Source organism: Denticeps clupeoides, chromosome 4, assembly GCF_900700375.1.
Source record: "Denticeps clupeoides chromosome 4, fDenClu1.1, whole genome shotgun sequence".
In the NCBI taxonomy this organism is placed as follows: domain Eukaryota; kingdom Metazoa; phylum Chordata; class Actinopteri; order Clupeiformes; family Denticipitidae; genus Denticeps; species Denticeps clupeoides.
Window position 1 is genome coordinate 3,227,357 of NC_041710.1, and position 14,566 is coordinate 3,241,922.

Here is a 14,566-nt window from a genome sequence, read left to right on the forward strand (position 1 = left end):
GCGCTGTTCTGCGGACAAGACAAGTGGACGTTGCTCCTACATTTTACGTTTACGTTTAAGGCATTTGGCAGACGCCCTCATTCAGAGCGATTTACAACGTGCTTCCATGTTACCATCGGTGAAGTGATCAGTTCACTAGGACCCCAAACTATGAATAAAAACCATTTCATTCACTCTGTTATAGTTTCTATACATAAGTCAGACAATAAGAAGGTTACAAGTTCATCGAAATATTCTCTAAAGAGGAAGGTCTTGAGCTGCCGTTAGAAAGTGACCTTGAGGTGACGTTCATCCCACCACCGAGGGGCCGAGACGGAGAAGAGTCTAGATGAGTGTCTTCCTCGTACCTTCAGAGATGGAGGGACCAGGCGAGCAAGACTGGAGTTCCTCCGTGCAGACTTGTAGGAGTGTTGGCTCGAATGATCCTGAAAACATTTAAGGCCACTGAACGATGCTCTGTGTAGGTGAACATGATTGGCCCATCTTACTCTGCATTATAATGTTGAAATGCCCCTACATTTTATAGCCAATTATCAATACATAGATTTTCACTCTGAATGACCAAGCTCCGCTTAACTTGTCAGAAACTATTCTGTGTTTTTCTCTGTGTAAATTTTATTCCCGCGGGACCTTTTCTTGAACCATAACCCGCATCAAAGAAAATAAAAAATCCTACTGCTGCTACCGTCTAAGACCATATGCAGTATCATAGCAGATGTGCAATAGTTTCACTCATTCTTACTAAGCATAGCCACACCTTCCTTATATACTATATACAATATATTATATTATATATATACAGTATGTATTATATTGTCTCGGCAACTGTACAATGACAATAAAAGGTCTTGAGTCTTGACGTTTGATGGAATGTATCATATTATTAGTATTACTTTTCTAGCAATACTATTGTTATTATTACCAGCAGCAATAATAATTATTATAATTGCTAGATTCTCACTGAAGGCATCAAAACTATGAATGAACACATATGGAGTTATGTACTTAACAAAAAAAGGTGAAATAAGTGAAAACATGTTTTATATTCTAGTTTCTTTGCTCTGATTACTGCTTTGAACACTCTTGGCATTCTCTCGATGAGCTTCAAGAGGTCGTCACCTAAAATGCTTCTCCAAGGAGTTCTTGAAGGAGTTCCCAGAGGTGTTTAGCACTTGTTGGGGTCCAGCTCACCCCAAACCATCTCAATTGGGTTCAGGCCCGGTGTACGTGTGTGTGTGTGTGTGTGTACTCGTTTTTTGTTATTTTTATTTTATTATTATTTCTCACACTGTTGAGAAATTATTAACATTTGCTGTCTGTGCTCATTGCTTTCTCCCGTTTTCACAGTGCCTGCAGCAGTCTTTGCAAGGAATGGTCACCGGTAATGGAAATCTTAATAGCCAGTGGAGGCCATGGTTTGTTTAGTGCGCAGAGGTGGTTGCGGTGAAAGAACGTCTGTTGCGGTGAAGGAGCCGTTAGGACGGTGACTGGAAAAAATAATTGAGCGCAATAAACAATTCACCCCGACACGTGGGCGGAGTTTAACAGGTGCTGTCAACACAGACTGGGCACAGACCCGACTGCAGCTTGTGGTCAGGCTTGACCAAATTACAGCAAAAAACGTCCTGCACAGCAAATGACCATAGTAAAGGGGTGGAGGAAACTTTCTAAACGGACCACAAACGACAATATGGTTTTCTTTAATGCTTCATGATGTAAACAGCATTTATGGTCTGACATGTGCTTTATGAGGAACAGTTCAGGTCCATTTTAGACATGAAGTGAAACATCCAGAACTTATAAAATTCCCTTTTCGCTCTACAGTTGACATCTCAAAAAGTACAAACAGTTCCACAGTCAAAATATGATCAATTTGAAAACCAGTAAGCATTAATAAATCCAGTCGTAGTGTAAATAAGTTTAATGGGCATTTCCAAATGGAATGCTGACTTTTCTACTCAGAAACGCCAGAAGAAAGCAGGATTAGTTTATGAACTGAGCACCCCCATGTGGAACGATCTCTGAAACGCCCCAGCCTATCACATTACCCCTGGTATTACAGGATCCCTCTCGGCGAGAATTCTGGGAGACCTTTTCCGCCCCCAGCACATGGTCCCACATGTTGACCCCAGTCATCTTGCCGTTGAAGGCCAGGGTTGGATCTCCATCCCCGTCCAACCCTGCAGGGCTACCTTGCTGCCCCAGCGTTATGGTACCTTTGTCGTGCAGGGTGTGACCTCTGGCCACCCCTGGGACAATGGCAACCTGTTGTCCATCAAGCCAAAGAGAGGCCAGGCCCTGGTTTGAGCTCCATGTGAGACAGTAGTGTCTCCACTCTCCATCTCCATCTTCCGCTGCGTTCCTGGCTTCCACCAGGTGAACTCCTGCATGCACAACAAACTGCACTGACTGACGGGCAAGCGAAAGCTGCAGCTCCTGCAGGTTCCTTGTGGTTCTGTAGGAGAACAGCATGGTCCTGTTTTGCGACTGTGTCAGCTTAGCCCACAGACAGATGGTGAGGGCACGCAATGCCATGGACGCGTCTGGGGTCACCAAAGCAAAGATATGCTGGGAGCGCATGGGGAAGAGGAGGGCTGTCTCACACCCTGAATACAGGAATTGATAGGATGAGTTTTTTGAATACTCAAAAGATAATAATAAATGACCTTTAGCATCCCAAGAAGCAAGAAGATGGACCTACCTGAGGGTAAGAAGCGCTCTGCAGCTGAGAGTTCAAAAGCACTTAACTTATCGTGAAATTGCTGAAGACCTGAGGCCAAGGCAACAAGCGTCCTCTCCATCTTGGCACCGTCTGTAGAGCTCCTTGCATCCTGCTCCTTCAGGGCTAGAGGTAAGCTCTTCATCTGTGCTTTCATCAGACCTGCACCCACCACACATCCACTCTCCAGCCGAGCCAGACTGGCAGCTTGGTGCCTGTGGAGCTCCAGCAACTGCTGTAATGTTGTGTTGTGCCGGTCCTGATGCTCACCGAGCTGTCCCATCGCATGGTCAAACCCCAGGCTCACCTGCTCGCTTAACCCCATGCAGGAGTTTTCCGGTCGGCGGCAGAGGCGGTGCATGTCGTCTCTCAGAGACTGAAGCTCCACCTTCACCAGGTCGTCCATGTGCTGGAGCAGCGTGTTCTGTCTCATCTGGGAGTCCTCCAACGTGATGAACAGCCGGTCCCATCTGCTGAGATCTCTGGATGCACAGGGCGTGGTGGTTGCAGTCACTGGGGTGATGAAGGTGAAGAATAATCTTTAGTGAAAGTGAAGTGATTGTCATTGTGAAACATGGACAGTATTTATGCATTTAAACCATCATTCTTGGTGAGCAGGTGGCATTTACATTTGCGGCATTTATCAGTGGACACTGGAGACACTCAGGGTCTTCGTGGTCTTCTGGTTCATAAGCGAGTATGTAACCCACTAGGCTACTAGCACACTTGGGCACCCATGAAAGGTACCTGGGGAGCAGTGTGGTTGGGGGAACGTACCTCAGAGGCCACCTTTATCCACGTGGTAATGGTTAAATTACCTAGCACGGGCACATGCATGGGGCAGCTCTTATAAATGAAGAGAGTGACATTTCCATGACCAAGCTGGCAGCAAGTCTCAGTGAGTCGGGCTAAATTTGTCAATTAGTGGTTGAGTTCTAACAATATTTGGAGGGAAATTAGCGGGCAGCGGTTAAGGAGGCGGCCCCCGTAATCAGAAGGTTGCTGGGTCGAATCCCGATCTGCCAAGTTGCCGCTGAGGTGCCACCGAGCAAAGCACCGTCCCCAAACACTGCTCCCCGGGCGCCTGTCATGGTGCCCACTGCTCACCAAGGGTGATGGTTAAAAGCAGAGGACACATTTCGTTATGTCACCGTGTGCTGTGCATCACAATGACAATCACTTCATTTTCACTTTTTTCACTTAAAAAAATTACGGTAAAAAAAATCCAAGCTCACCATCAGATGGCTCATCGTCTGGGATTTCATTGTAGTAGGACTCAGCATAGTTTACCGTAACTTCTTCTCTACCCTCTAGCGAACAGCAGACCCACACGAGCGCCAAGGTCCGCAACGAACCCATGTTTCCCTGCCTGTCGGTTGTCACGGTAATCCCCGTCTGTTGATGCTCTGCGGTCCACTGTGACTGAGAACGGAATGGGGCTGGCAGAGCCTTTTTAAAGGGCAGTCACATGGGAATAACGCTGTGTGATGTACTCACATTTCCCCACTGGCTTGGATGGGGCAGTTTTTGGTGTGGAGTGAGTGGAGGAAATAAAATTCAGGACTTAACTGAATGACTGCACATTTAAAAAAATGTCCCATCCATGTATTGTATTTTTTTACTGGATTTAAGTGATGTGAAAGTGAAGTGAATATGATGCTCATAATCATCAAGTTAATGTACCTTGGCCTTATGTTGCTGTGTGCATTAGTTACACATTTCTTAACCTCCATATAACTCAGGTATTCTGACCATTTTTAATTTGGCTTTCTTTGATAGCTTTAAGCTCAGTGTTGCTGTCAAGATTAACACCCACACAGTGCTCCAGGTGCAGGGATTCCCCACAACAGCACAAAGCCTGACAGCTCAATTGATAAAGCGCTGAAATCATAAATCTGTGTCGGCATGCTGCCGTCATATTAAATGCAAACAGAGAAAAATGCTTTTGACATTTGGGTGAATTCTATGAAACATCTATTTTATCTTCTGCAATTCAGCTCATTTCAGCTTGTGAAAAAATATCCTGACTGCACAGGAGGAAAATATTGTCTTGTGAGAGCAATTTAGGAAGCCACGTTTCTTCATAATTGCCCCCAAAGATAAAAAAAAAAACATGAACATATAAAGACTTACGGGTACTGTGGCTGTTAGGATTCTGCAACTGCAGTTTTCTTCATTCTGAATAATACGAATGTTGGTTTAACGATCATTCATCTGTGTCACACCCATGCCTGGTGTGTGTACCTGTCATACCCCATTGGACGCCTGTCCCTGAGATATATAATCTCATTTGAATCTGAACTCTAATTGTCATGTGAAAAAAATGTATTCTAAATATTACTAATATTACATTAACTTAGCAAGGGTTCAGCAGTTAAACCAGGATGAAAATGGGAGGTGTTTGAAAGTGAAGTGACACAACACACATGCACACAACGAAATGTGTCCTCTGTATTTAACCATCACCCTTGGTGAGCAGTGGGCAGCCATGACAGGTGCCCGGGGAGCAGTGAGTGGGGACGGTGCTTTGCTCGGTGGCACCTCAGTGGCAACTTGGCGGATCGGGATTTGAACCGGCAACCTTCTGATTATGGGGCCGCTTCCTTAACCGCTAGGCAACCGCTGCCCAAAATTTTGTTTATGCCAATGACCGGATTTTAATCCGGCGACCTCTGGACTCTTGTCTCAGCACGCTACCGCTGTGCCACATTGGCAGAATGGAGAGGTCTGGCTGATAAGTCTAATCAACAGCTGATCATGTTGAAGAAAGTGTGTTTGTGTTGGTGGGTGGTAGTGGCCTAGTGGGTAAATCCCCACTAGGCTACTACCCAGCTACGACGCAGGTTCAAATCCATCTTACTACCATTGTGTCCCTGAGTGTCTCCAGGGGGGGACTGTCCCTGTAACTACTGATTGTAAGTCGCTCTGGATAAGGACATCTAATAAATGCTGTAAATGGAACAGCTGCCGTAGAAACAAAATCTGCAGTTTTACCTCCTTCATCTCACTCACACCCCACCGTGACAATCTGACAACACCCCGAATATCCCCTTTAACTGCTGGATGCAAACGAAACCAGTCCACCCACAATGCAGGAAAGTATATTTATGGGTCACAGACAAACGGCAGTAAAATAAACGTCTGGGCTGGGACAGTTGTGTCCTTTTCAGAGAGGGTGTGACACTGCATGGGCAGAAAAAGTTATTTCTGTCTTCTTTTAAAGGTCCAGCTAACCCAGAGAGCACATCCATTTTCACCTAATGGGAGCTTTTTCAATCAGACGAATGTCTGTGACATCAACACTGTTGAGAGGGACTGTGGGACATCATGTCCATATCTGAGGGACAAAGGGACGTGTCCTGGACGACGGAGAGGTGTCTGACATCTTTCAAGGCCCCTGTGATGTCTGTGACGATACTGCCAGAAATCAGAGATATTAAAGCGAGTAAGGAAACGGAACCGTAATCAGAAGGTTGCCGGTTCAAATCCCGATCTGCCAAGGTGCCACTGAGGTGCCACAGATAAAGGCGCCATCCCCACACACTGCTCCCCGGGCGCCTTTCACGGCCGCCCAACTACTCCTCTTTGTACACAGTTGTAAAATTGTAAAATTGCTTTTCACATCTACATGAACAGTAGAGATCCTGGGCACCATCCAGAGTCATGTTGCCAAATTCATTTTAGGAGATAAATGTGTCCTCTGGTTTTAACCCATCACCCTTGGGGACAGGAGGGGAGCAGTGTGTGGGGACGATACCTTGGTCAAGGGGACCTCAGTGGCACCTTGGCAGTTCAGGATTCGAACCTGCAACCTTCTGATTATGGTTCCGTTTCCTTACTTGCTACATCTCTGATTTCTGTCAGTATTGTTACCCATCACCCAGTAGGCGGCCATGAAAGGCGCCCGGGGAACAGTGTGTGGGGACGGTACCTCAACCACGGGGACCTCAGTGGAACCTTGGGGATTCGGGATTTCAGCCTGCAACCTTTTGATAACAGGTCCACATCCTTACCCGATAGGCCACCACTGCCACCATCGCCTCCACTGCAGGTGACACAGCACAGTCAGTGTGTGATGCCACAGTGCAACTGTCCCACCAGTTGGCACAAATTCTAAGCCGGCCCTAATCACCCACAGGTGCTCCCAATTGGAAGCAGGGTGATTAGGGCCCATTATATGCTGCTGTCATTCGTTAACCTGTGGTACCGTGTGTGACGACTATGTGCTTCCCTGTTGTGTGTTGCTTTTTTTCTATTGTTGTGTTGCCGGCCATTTAAAAACCACCCTGTTTCACTAATGTTGTGGGCCTGTGGCTTGTGTCTTTCCACCGCCAAAAAAACACAAACATACCTTTTTTTACAGCTCATCAGTGAGAGGAAGAATTGTGATACAGTGATGGGGTGGTTGTGGCCTAGTGGGTAGCACATTGGTCTATGAACCAGAAGGCCAGGTTCAAGCCCCACTTAATACCGTTGCGTCCCTGAGCATGACACTCCAGGGTGACTGTCTTTAGGGGGACTGTCCCTGTAACTACAGATTGCAAGTCACTTTGAGTAAGGGCGTCTGAAAAAAAGCTGTAAATGCAGTAATTCTTTATATTAACTTTTTACGTTTAGCCCACCTCCAGTGACAGCCAAACAATTGGTTTATTTTGATTGCACTCTAGCTTGATAATGGTGACAATTAGTTAACAAATGCATCAGTCTCATCACAATTACAGTTTATTGGGCTACATGCTTTGTCCTCCTCCAGTGCAGTTAAATGAAGGTGTGGCTGCGGCTTCAGGCTCGTTTTTCAATCCCACGCGGACTCGGCCGGTGGGTGCGTAGAGAAAATACCCAAATGCATTAAATATAGAAAGCCCTACTACTGCGGTTCGTGGGTGCGTGAAAGCCGGGATGTAGCTTGGTGGAGGCACGGCACAGCGTTTTAGTTGGTCAGCACAGTCCTATACATGGACGAGCACACAGCTCTGAAAACCGACGTGTAGAGTAATGGAACATCTTTCTGGAGCTAAGTGCCCTGTTCAAGTGTGAAGAACATCTGGAGATGGAAACACTTACACTCCCTCAGTCTGGGGTGTTCCGGACGGGCTGTAAACCGTGAATGTGGGAACCCTGTAACTGGTGAAATCTAGAAACGGGTCCTGGATCAAGAAGGATCAAAGCCACATGCTTTTGGATCTAAGATCCCAGACGTGACGGCTGTCACACACCTTATTCTGGACAATATAAACCCCCTCCTGTCAATACGTCACATGCCCAGGTGTAGCACATCTCCTCCACTCCCCTCTGTTCTCTACATACCCCTTGAACCAAGGTTATTATAGTTAACGAAAACGAACGATAAAACTAAAACTAGAATTGAAAAAGCATTTTCGTTAACTGAAATAAAGAGTTAAAAAAAAACGAAAACTAACTGAAACTGTTTTGTGTGTATACAAAACGAACTTAAACGAACTAATATTATAGCAAAAACGTCCTTCGTTTTCGTCTTTGTAATAAGCCTTTTGGGTTGAATTAAAATCTATTTACTTCCCGCTGCCAGTTTTAAGCCAGGTTTTTGACCATTATGGTAACACGTGGTCTGTGACGTCACGTGTCCATAGTCTGTCCGTGACGCCGCCGGCTAGCGTGATGGCTGCAGCGAAAGTCGGAAGAAAGCGGAAGAAAGTCCTATTTGGGATTTCTTTGATTATGACAGTGGCAAAAATAAAAGTAAGTGCCTTGTTGTAGAAGCAGGTGATACAATATGTGGAATACTTCTCAAGGGGAAAAACCCCACGACTCTGAAAGTCCATTTGAAAAGCTCACACAAAAAGGCGAACCAAGAGTACCTGGACAAGCTAGCCTCTCGCCCGCCCTCCCCAGAAAGAGAAGCGGTAGCCAGGCCAGGTAACATGGGAAAGGAACGTGATACTACAGCATCCATAATGGACAAAGTAGCTGCTGGCTAGTAAATACGCAGGAACACCACAAATGAGAAGAAGCGTTGGTAAATATGTTTATTAAGACTGGAATGTCTACACGACTGTGTGACTCGATAACCTTCAAAAAGTTCACCACTTCACTCGAACCAAAATTCAAAACACTCGGAGCAGCAAGAGTCAATAACCTTATCGGAGCTAAGATGGATAAGGCTATTCTGGTGATTTTGATTCATGCACCTGACAAATATCCTAATTTACAAAAAAAAAAAAAAAAACTAACACTGTAATAAAAACTAAACTAAAACTAAGCAATTTCAAAATATCAAAACTAATAAAAACTAGTAAATCTGCCTCTAAAAACTAATTAAAACTAACTGAATTTGAAAAAAAAAATCTAAACGGAATAAAAACTAAAACTAATGAAAAATCCAAAACTATTATAACTGTGCCTTGAACACAGGGGTCAGTGTCTGATTGTGAACGAGGATAGTCCGAACTTTTTAATGTATACCAGGGTATATTCCAGTGGTGGCCTAGCGAATAATAAAGTCGACTCATAACCGATAGGTTGTGGGTTCAGATCCCGAAACCGCTAAAGGTGCCACCGAGGTGAACTTGATCAAGGTACCATCCCAAAACACTGCTCACTGGCCGATGCTGCTCTATGTTGTGCCTCACAATCACTTCACTTTCACTTCTTCACCCTAACAGTCCAGTCCAACGCAGAAAATCAGGCACCTGACAGTCCTAAACAGCCGTGTGTGTGTGTGTGTGTGTGTGTGTGTGTGTATGCCCCACTCTACCATGTCACTGCCCATGGAAACAGTTACAGACATGAATGAAAACACAGCTGCTTGCTTTCAGGCATACTAGCAGCCAGATGTCCCCTGTCGGGGGACCGGTTGGGAGGGTGACAACTGCAGGGGGCAGCTCTGATCCGATGCCCCAAAAAATTCCTCCCCAAACAACATTTTTATTCTTGCTGTGCAGTTGGATACGTGACGTCTGCTGATTTATGTCACCCATTTATCTTCTCGGTGCCAGTACTGTGGGACTGCATGCTGCTAATCTCTGGGTGCTGCCTGGGGTGTCCACAGATGTAGGAATAAAAAAAAAAAAAGCCTTTGTTGAGTGTCCTGATGTGTCCACTTCCCCAGTTGTTGAATATACCAACCTTTCCACCAACTTTAACTGAAACTAACTTTATTCTTCAAAACTTCATTCACAAACACTCACAATAAACTGCTTTTTGAAGTTATTCTTTCGCAGTTCTCTGGAAATAGTGCTTCCAAAAATACCAGATAATCCCAAATAATACATTAAAACAGACCTTCATACTGAACATTGGGTGATGTGCCACTTCTCTGTCGGACAGGGAGAAGGAGCAGGAGGCGGGATAACAAAGTGGAAAAGGCAGGAAACAAACACACAAACAAACAAATAAACAAATAAATTAACACTTGTTTGGACAGAACTCTGGTGCCACCTTCCTGTTGTACGGTTGTTCACACACTCACAATCCATAACTGCTGAGTCCACGTCCCTTCACGCCACTCTACAACACGACGTATGCGACTAGAATAGATGAAGAAGGCTGGTCACACGTGTGTAAAAGTAATAAATGTAAACAAAACCACAATTTTATTAATAATCATGAATGCAACTGTACAGAGGAACTACTGCACCACCTACAGGAAGACTGCAGAAAACCCACTGACTGTGTTTCTTTCTTCTTTCTTGCAGGTTGACATGAGAGCACACGTGACAGGACAATATGCACACAATTGTCAACGCGAGATTAGAAATTTGGAATAAAGTTTTAACAGTGTACAATAATTGTAAAAAACAAATGCAGTGTATAAATCTTTAAATGTACAAACAAATACTGGATACAACACTAGCTAGTAGTACTTTCTATAAATCCACATGTTCCATGAAATACTCACAAAACAACATAAATACTTAATTACGAGCCAGCGAACACACACACACATTATTACATTCATTGTGGAATCAGAGTCATTAGTACAAGTGCACTCAAAACACATTCATAATGGTTATTACAATCAATAACATGCAGACAAAATATATACATGGATCAAATTATTTTTTATTTGCTGCAGTCCCAGAGCTGCTGGAAGAGTCTAGGCTTTTGAGTCCAAAGGCGTCACGCTGCCTGAGCTTCTTCAGACCTAAATCCCGTCCCGTCCCCTCAAACAGGCGGGCCATGAAGGACAGACCATTGGATCGGATGTAGGACCTTGCCGCGAAGGTGTAGAAGACAGGGTTCACACAGCTGCTGATGAAGGCCACGGAGGACGCCACCGTACGGCCAGACGACCATATTCTATCAAGGCTACCGGCAGATAAAAGAAAGAGACATAATGTTGACACACGCATCGCTCACAGAGTCCCTACTAGACTAGTGGTTGTCACACTTCCCTGAAGACCACAAAGTCCCAGGTTCAAATCCCACTCACTACCGTTGTGTCTCTCGAACTGTCCCTGTCACTGCTGATTGTAAGAGACTCTGGATAATGGCATCTGATAAATGCTGTAAATGTAAAAGAAGATGAAACAGGATGCCAGGTTTACCTATTTTTGAAAGTTGAATCCTCAGGAGTGAGGGTGGCCACCACCTGTCAGGGTGAACATAAATTCTTCATGTAACATAATATAATGCATCATTAATAACAATAATAATAATAAGACAATACTTTCAGGGTTTATGGGTTTAATTGGACATAAATGGGTCAATTTGTCACTTCAGTGGAACCGGCCAGGAACACGACAGGTTATCATGAAAGGTGGTGCATTATTCCTTTTCATAATGAAACTAAATTTGTTTTCTTAATAATGTTAAGCTGCAAAATGCACTTTGAACAGTTTTCCACGTATCACATTTTTCAATCCCTTTCACATGAACAGAAAAATGTAAAATGGCCAAAGAAAATATTTTTTTGTTATTAAACTGCTTTAAATGCTCCATTAATTCTCACCTGAATCACATTAATGAAATGATAGGGGAGCCAGAAAATCCCGAAGAACACCACTATACCGAGGATGAGATTCTCACTGCGAATCCTGCGCTTGAACTGGGTTCGCCTGAGGTGCCGCAAAATGCACACGTAGCTGCAGACGATCACCACGTACGGAATGAGGAAGCCCACCACAGTCTCCATTGTGTACTGCAGCACCACCTGCAATCAGCAATGTGACACCGACAATGACAAAGACCGACAAGTGGCCCGGGCCACCTACCCACAGAGGTTACATTTACTCCATTACATGTACATCTAAGAGTAGTATTACAATGACTTTTATACGTTTTACTTCTACGTGAATAAGAAACTCTTCTCTTACTTCGCTACGCTGGGCAACTTTTGACTTGTTACTTTTTTAAGACCGTTTATTCCATACATTAAATGTGCTTTATTTTTCAGACGTAGCAATACTAATCACATGGCACTTCACCATTTGATCAATCCGTGACCTACACAATCCGTGTGGCGGCACAAACTCGTCACACAGCACAGACACGGAATAAAAAAGATGCCAAATCCAAATGTTACAGAAAGAATGCAGAACTTCATTCATACAGACACTTGGTGCGATAAGCTGAACAGACCTCTATACATTTCCTGTAGATGAAGGAGTTAGCGCTATCCTTTAGCTGTTTTATTTAATGTATTTAAAGTGAAAGTGAAGTATCCATGCTAACAATCAATCAAGGGGGACAGTGGTTACCTAGCGGTTAAGGAAGCGGCCCCGTAATCAGAAGGTTCGAATCCCGATCAGCAAAGGTGCCACTGAGGTGCCACTGAGCAAATCACCGTCCCCACACACTGCTCCCCGGGCGCCTGTCATGGCTGCCCATTGCTCACCAAGGGTGATGGGTTAAATGCAGAGGACACATTTCACAGTGTGCATTGTGTGCTGTGCTGCTGTGTATCACATGTGACAATCACTTCACTTCACTTCAATATATCAATGCTAACACATATAATATTCATATATAAGGTAGTTTGTATACTCCAATTGAGTCCAATAATTACTGCATACTTTTGTACTCTTGCTTGAGTGAATACGTAAATGTAACTATAGTATTAATAGTATTATGATTGAGTAGCGCTACTCATACTCGAGTAAAAGCTTCGGCTACTACACCAAACGCAGAGACTAACCACTCGTTCACGGCGCCACTTACATACTGGGGCAGCGTGTGATTGGGCATGCACACCCAGCTCAGATCCTTCCTGTGCTGCAGGTCCCTGAAGACGACAGGTGGCAGGGACAACAGCGGGACCAGGATCCACAGCCCGACCAGCAGATGCCGCATCGCCCGGCGGTCTTTGAGGACGCTGACGCGCTGCGGCCAAACTATCACCACCAGCCTGTGAAGGCTCATGAGCATGATCAGCATGATGGAGGCGTACATGTTGGTCTTGCACAAGAAGAAAAGGGCCTTGCACAGGAATCGGCCGAAGATCCAGTTCTTCACTGCCACGTAGACCACGAAGAAGAAGGTGATGGCCATCAGGCAGCCATCTGCAAACGCCAGGTTGAGAATGAGCAGCGTGGTGATGGAGCGCTTGTGGGACTGTACCATGATGCTGAAGATGATGAACAGGTTGCCCGGGAAACCCAGGAGGAAGGCCAGGCTGAGGATGAGGGCTCCGACGATGCGGGAAACGGTGTTGAAAATGTCTGGTGCGTCATGAGAATCGTTGAGGTGGGTCACCGATGGCGTGGTGAAGAAGCTCAGGTTCGCTGTCATGGCTAAGAGAGCGAGCGGGAGAAAGGAAGACATAAATCGTGATTTGCACAGGACACACCAAGGTTGCGTAAATCAGGGTGACTCACTTGAGAAGCACGACTGACAAAATGTTCTCAAAACGTGAGTCCCCGAGTCATGGCACCATGGAAAAGCTTTCCAGGGCGCAGCACACGTAACGTGCCGAAGCTCGCCACGTATATCTCAGAAGCCTCTTTAAATACTCCTAACCCTCACGTTCCACGTTCGTGCTGCGAATATTCCCGGTAGAAGGGAAATTTACTGTCACTAAACACTTTCACTCCCACACAGGACAAATACAGTGCTACGAAAGGCATTTACATATACAATATCCATGCACATGGTGGTAGCCTAGTGGGTAACACACTCGCATCTGAGCCAGAATCACAGGTTCAAATCCCACTTACTCCTATTGTGTCCCTGAACAAGACACTTAACCCTGAGTGTCTCCAGCGGGGGACTGTCCCTGTAACTACTGATTGTAAGTCACTCTGGATAAGGGCGTCTGGTAAATAAAGTGCCATAAATGTAAACTTAGCTGTTTACACAGCGATCAAAAATGTGCAGATGTAGATGTACATGAACATGATGTGTCTGGAGATGCTGGTGAACGGTGGCAAAAGACACGGAGATGCTGAGATCAGTAATGGATCGTGTTGAAAATGGATGTAGTGAGACATAGATAAAAGGAAAGCCTACCTCTGTTGTTCTCTGAATCATGGACAGTCCCTGAAAACCTTCTCTTCTCTTCTCTTCTCTTCTCTTCTCTTCCATTGACATACATCTCTATTTTCTTTTTCTCCTCCCTCGTCATTGATTCATTTAAACTCTGTTCGTCATTCCTGAGCACAGTATGTATTCCGCTTCAACACATGCAACAACATGCTGAGGATACGATAAACTCTCACTCAAGTCTGCTGAGTGGCACGCCCTGTCCACCGTAACTATTCATTTATTACAGTTTATTAAGCCGCTTACACAAATGTTCATTTTAAACTGTGGTGCGTGCAAGGAGACACGGATCTGTAAAATGTAACATGTGGTGCGGACATCGCCGAAAAATATATTGTTGAGACCTTTGGGGTTAACCTCAGCAGAAAACTCGATAGAAAACAACTGAAC

General features: G+C 45.0%; 2 protein-coding genes across 2 annotated transcripts; both read right to left on the bottom strand.

Moving 5' to 3' along the window:
- Positions 1-1,908: 1,908 nt before the first annotated feature.
- On the bottom strand, positions 1,909-4,078 carry ptx3b (pentraxin 3, long b). Its single transcript, XM_028975589.1, has 3 exons — positions 3,955-4,078; positions 2,702-3,232; positions 1,909-2,606 (listed from the first exon to the last, which is right to left on the bottom strand). Exons 1-3 carry the CDS (start codon positions 4,076-4,078, stop codon positions 1,984-1,986), a joined length of 1,278 nt encoding a protein of 425 aa, XP_028831422.1. The 3' UTR covers positions 1,909-1,983.
- Positions 4,079-10,625: 6,547 nt separating this feature from the next.
- Positions 10,626-14,454, bottom strand: LOC114788495 (leukotriene B4 receptor 1-like). Its single transcript, XM_028977132.1, has 5 exons — positions 14,144-14,454; positions 12,857-13,428; positions 11,649-11,849; positions 11,245-11,288; positions 10,626-11,005 (listed from the first exon to the last, which is right to left on the bottom strand). Exons 1-5 carry the CDS (start codon positions 14,256-14,258, stop codon positions 10,753-10,755), a joined length of 1,185 nt encoding a protein of 394 aa, XP_028832965.1. The 5' UTR covers positions 14,259-14,454; the 3' UTR covers positions 10,626-10,752.
- Between the last annotated feature and the right edge of the window lie 112 nt (positions 14,455-14,566).

What these genes read in the sequence shown, in the direction of transcription:
- ptx3b (XM_028975589.1), bottom strand. Translation starts at nt 4,078, where the DNA reads ATGGGTTCGTTGCGGACCTTGGCGCTCGTGTGGGTCTGCTGTTCGCTA. An exon ending in AGACGATGAGCCATCTGATG is followed by an intron (nt 3,233 to 3,954) that starts GTGAGCTTGGAT and finishes TCATCACCCCAG; the next exon opens with TGACTGCAACCACCACGCCC. An exon ending in AGAGCGCTTCTTACCCTCAG is followed by an intron (nt 2,607 to 2,701) that starts GTAGGTCCATCT and finishes TCCTGTATTCAG; the next exon opens with GGTGTGAGACAGCCCTCCTC.
- LOC114788495 (XM_028977132.1), bottom strand. Translation starts at nt 14,258, where the DNA reads ATGACGAGGGAGGAGAAAAAGAAAATAGAGATGTATGTCAATGGAAGA. An exon ending in ATTTCATTAATGTGATTCAG is followed by an intron (nt 11,289 to 11,648) that starts GTGAGAATTAAT and finishes TCACCCTGACAG; the next exon opens with GTGGTGGCCACCCTCACTCC. An exon ending in GATTCAACTTTCAAAAATAG is followed by an intron (nt 11,006 to 11,244) that starts GTAAACCTGGCA and finishes ATCTGCCGGTAG; the next exon opens with CCTTGATAGAATATGGTCGT.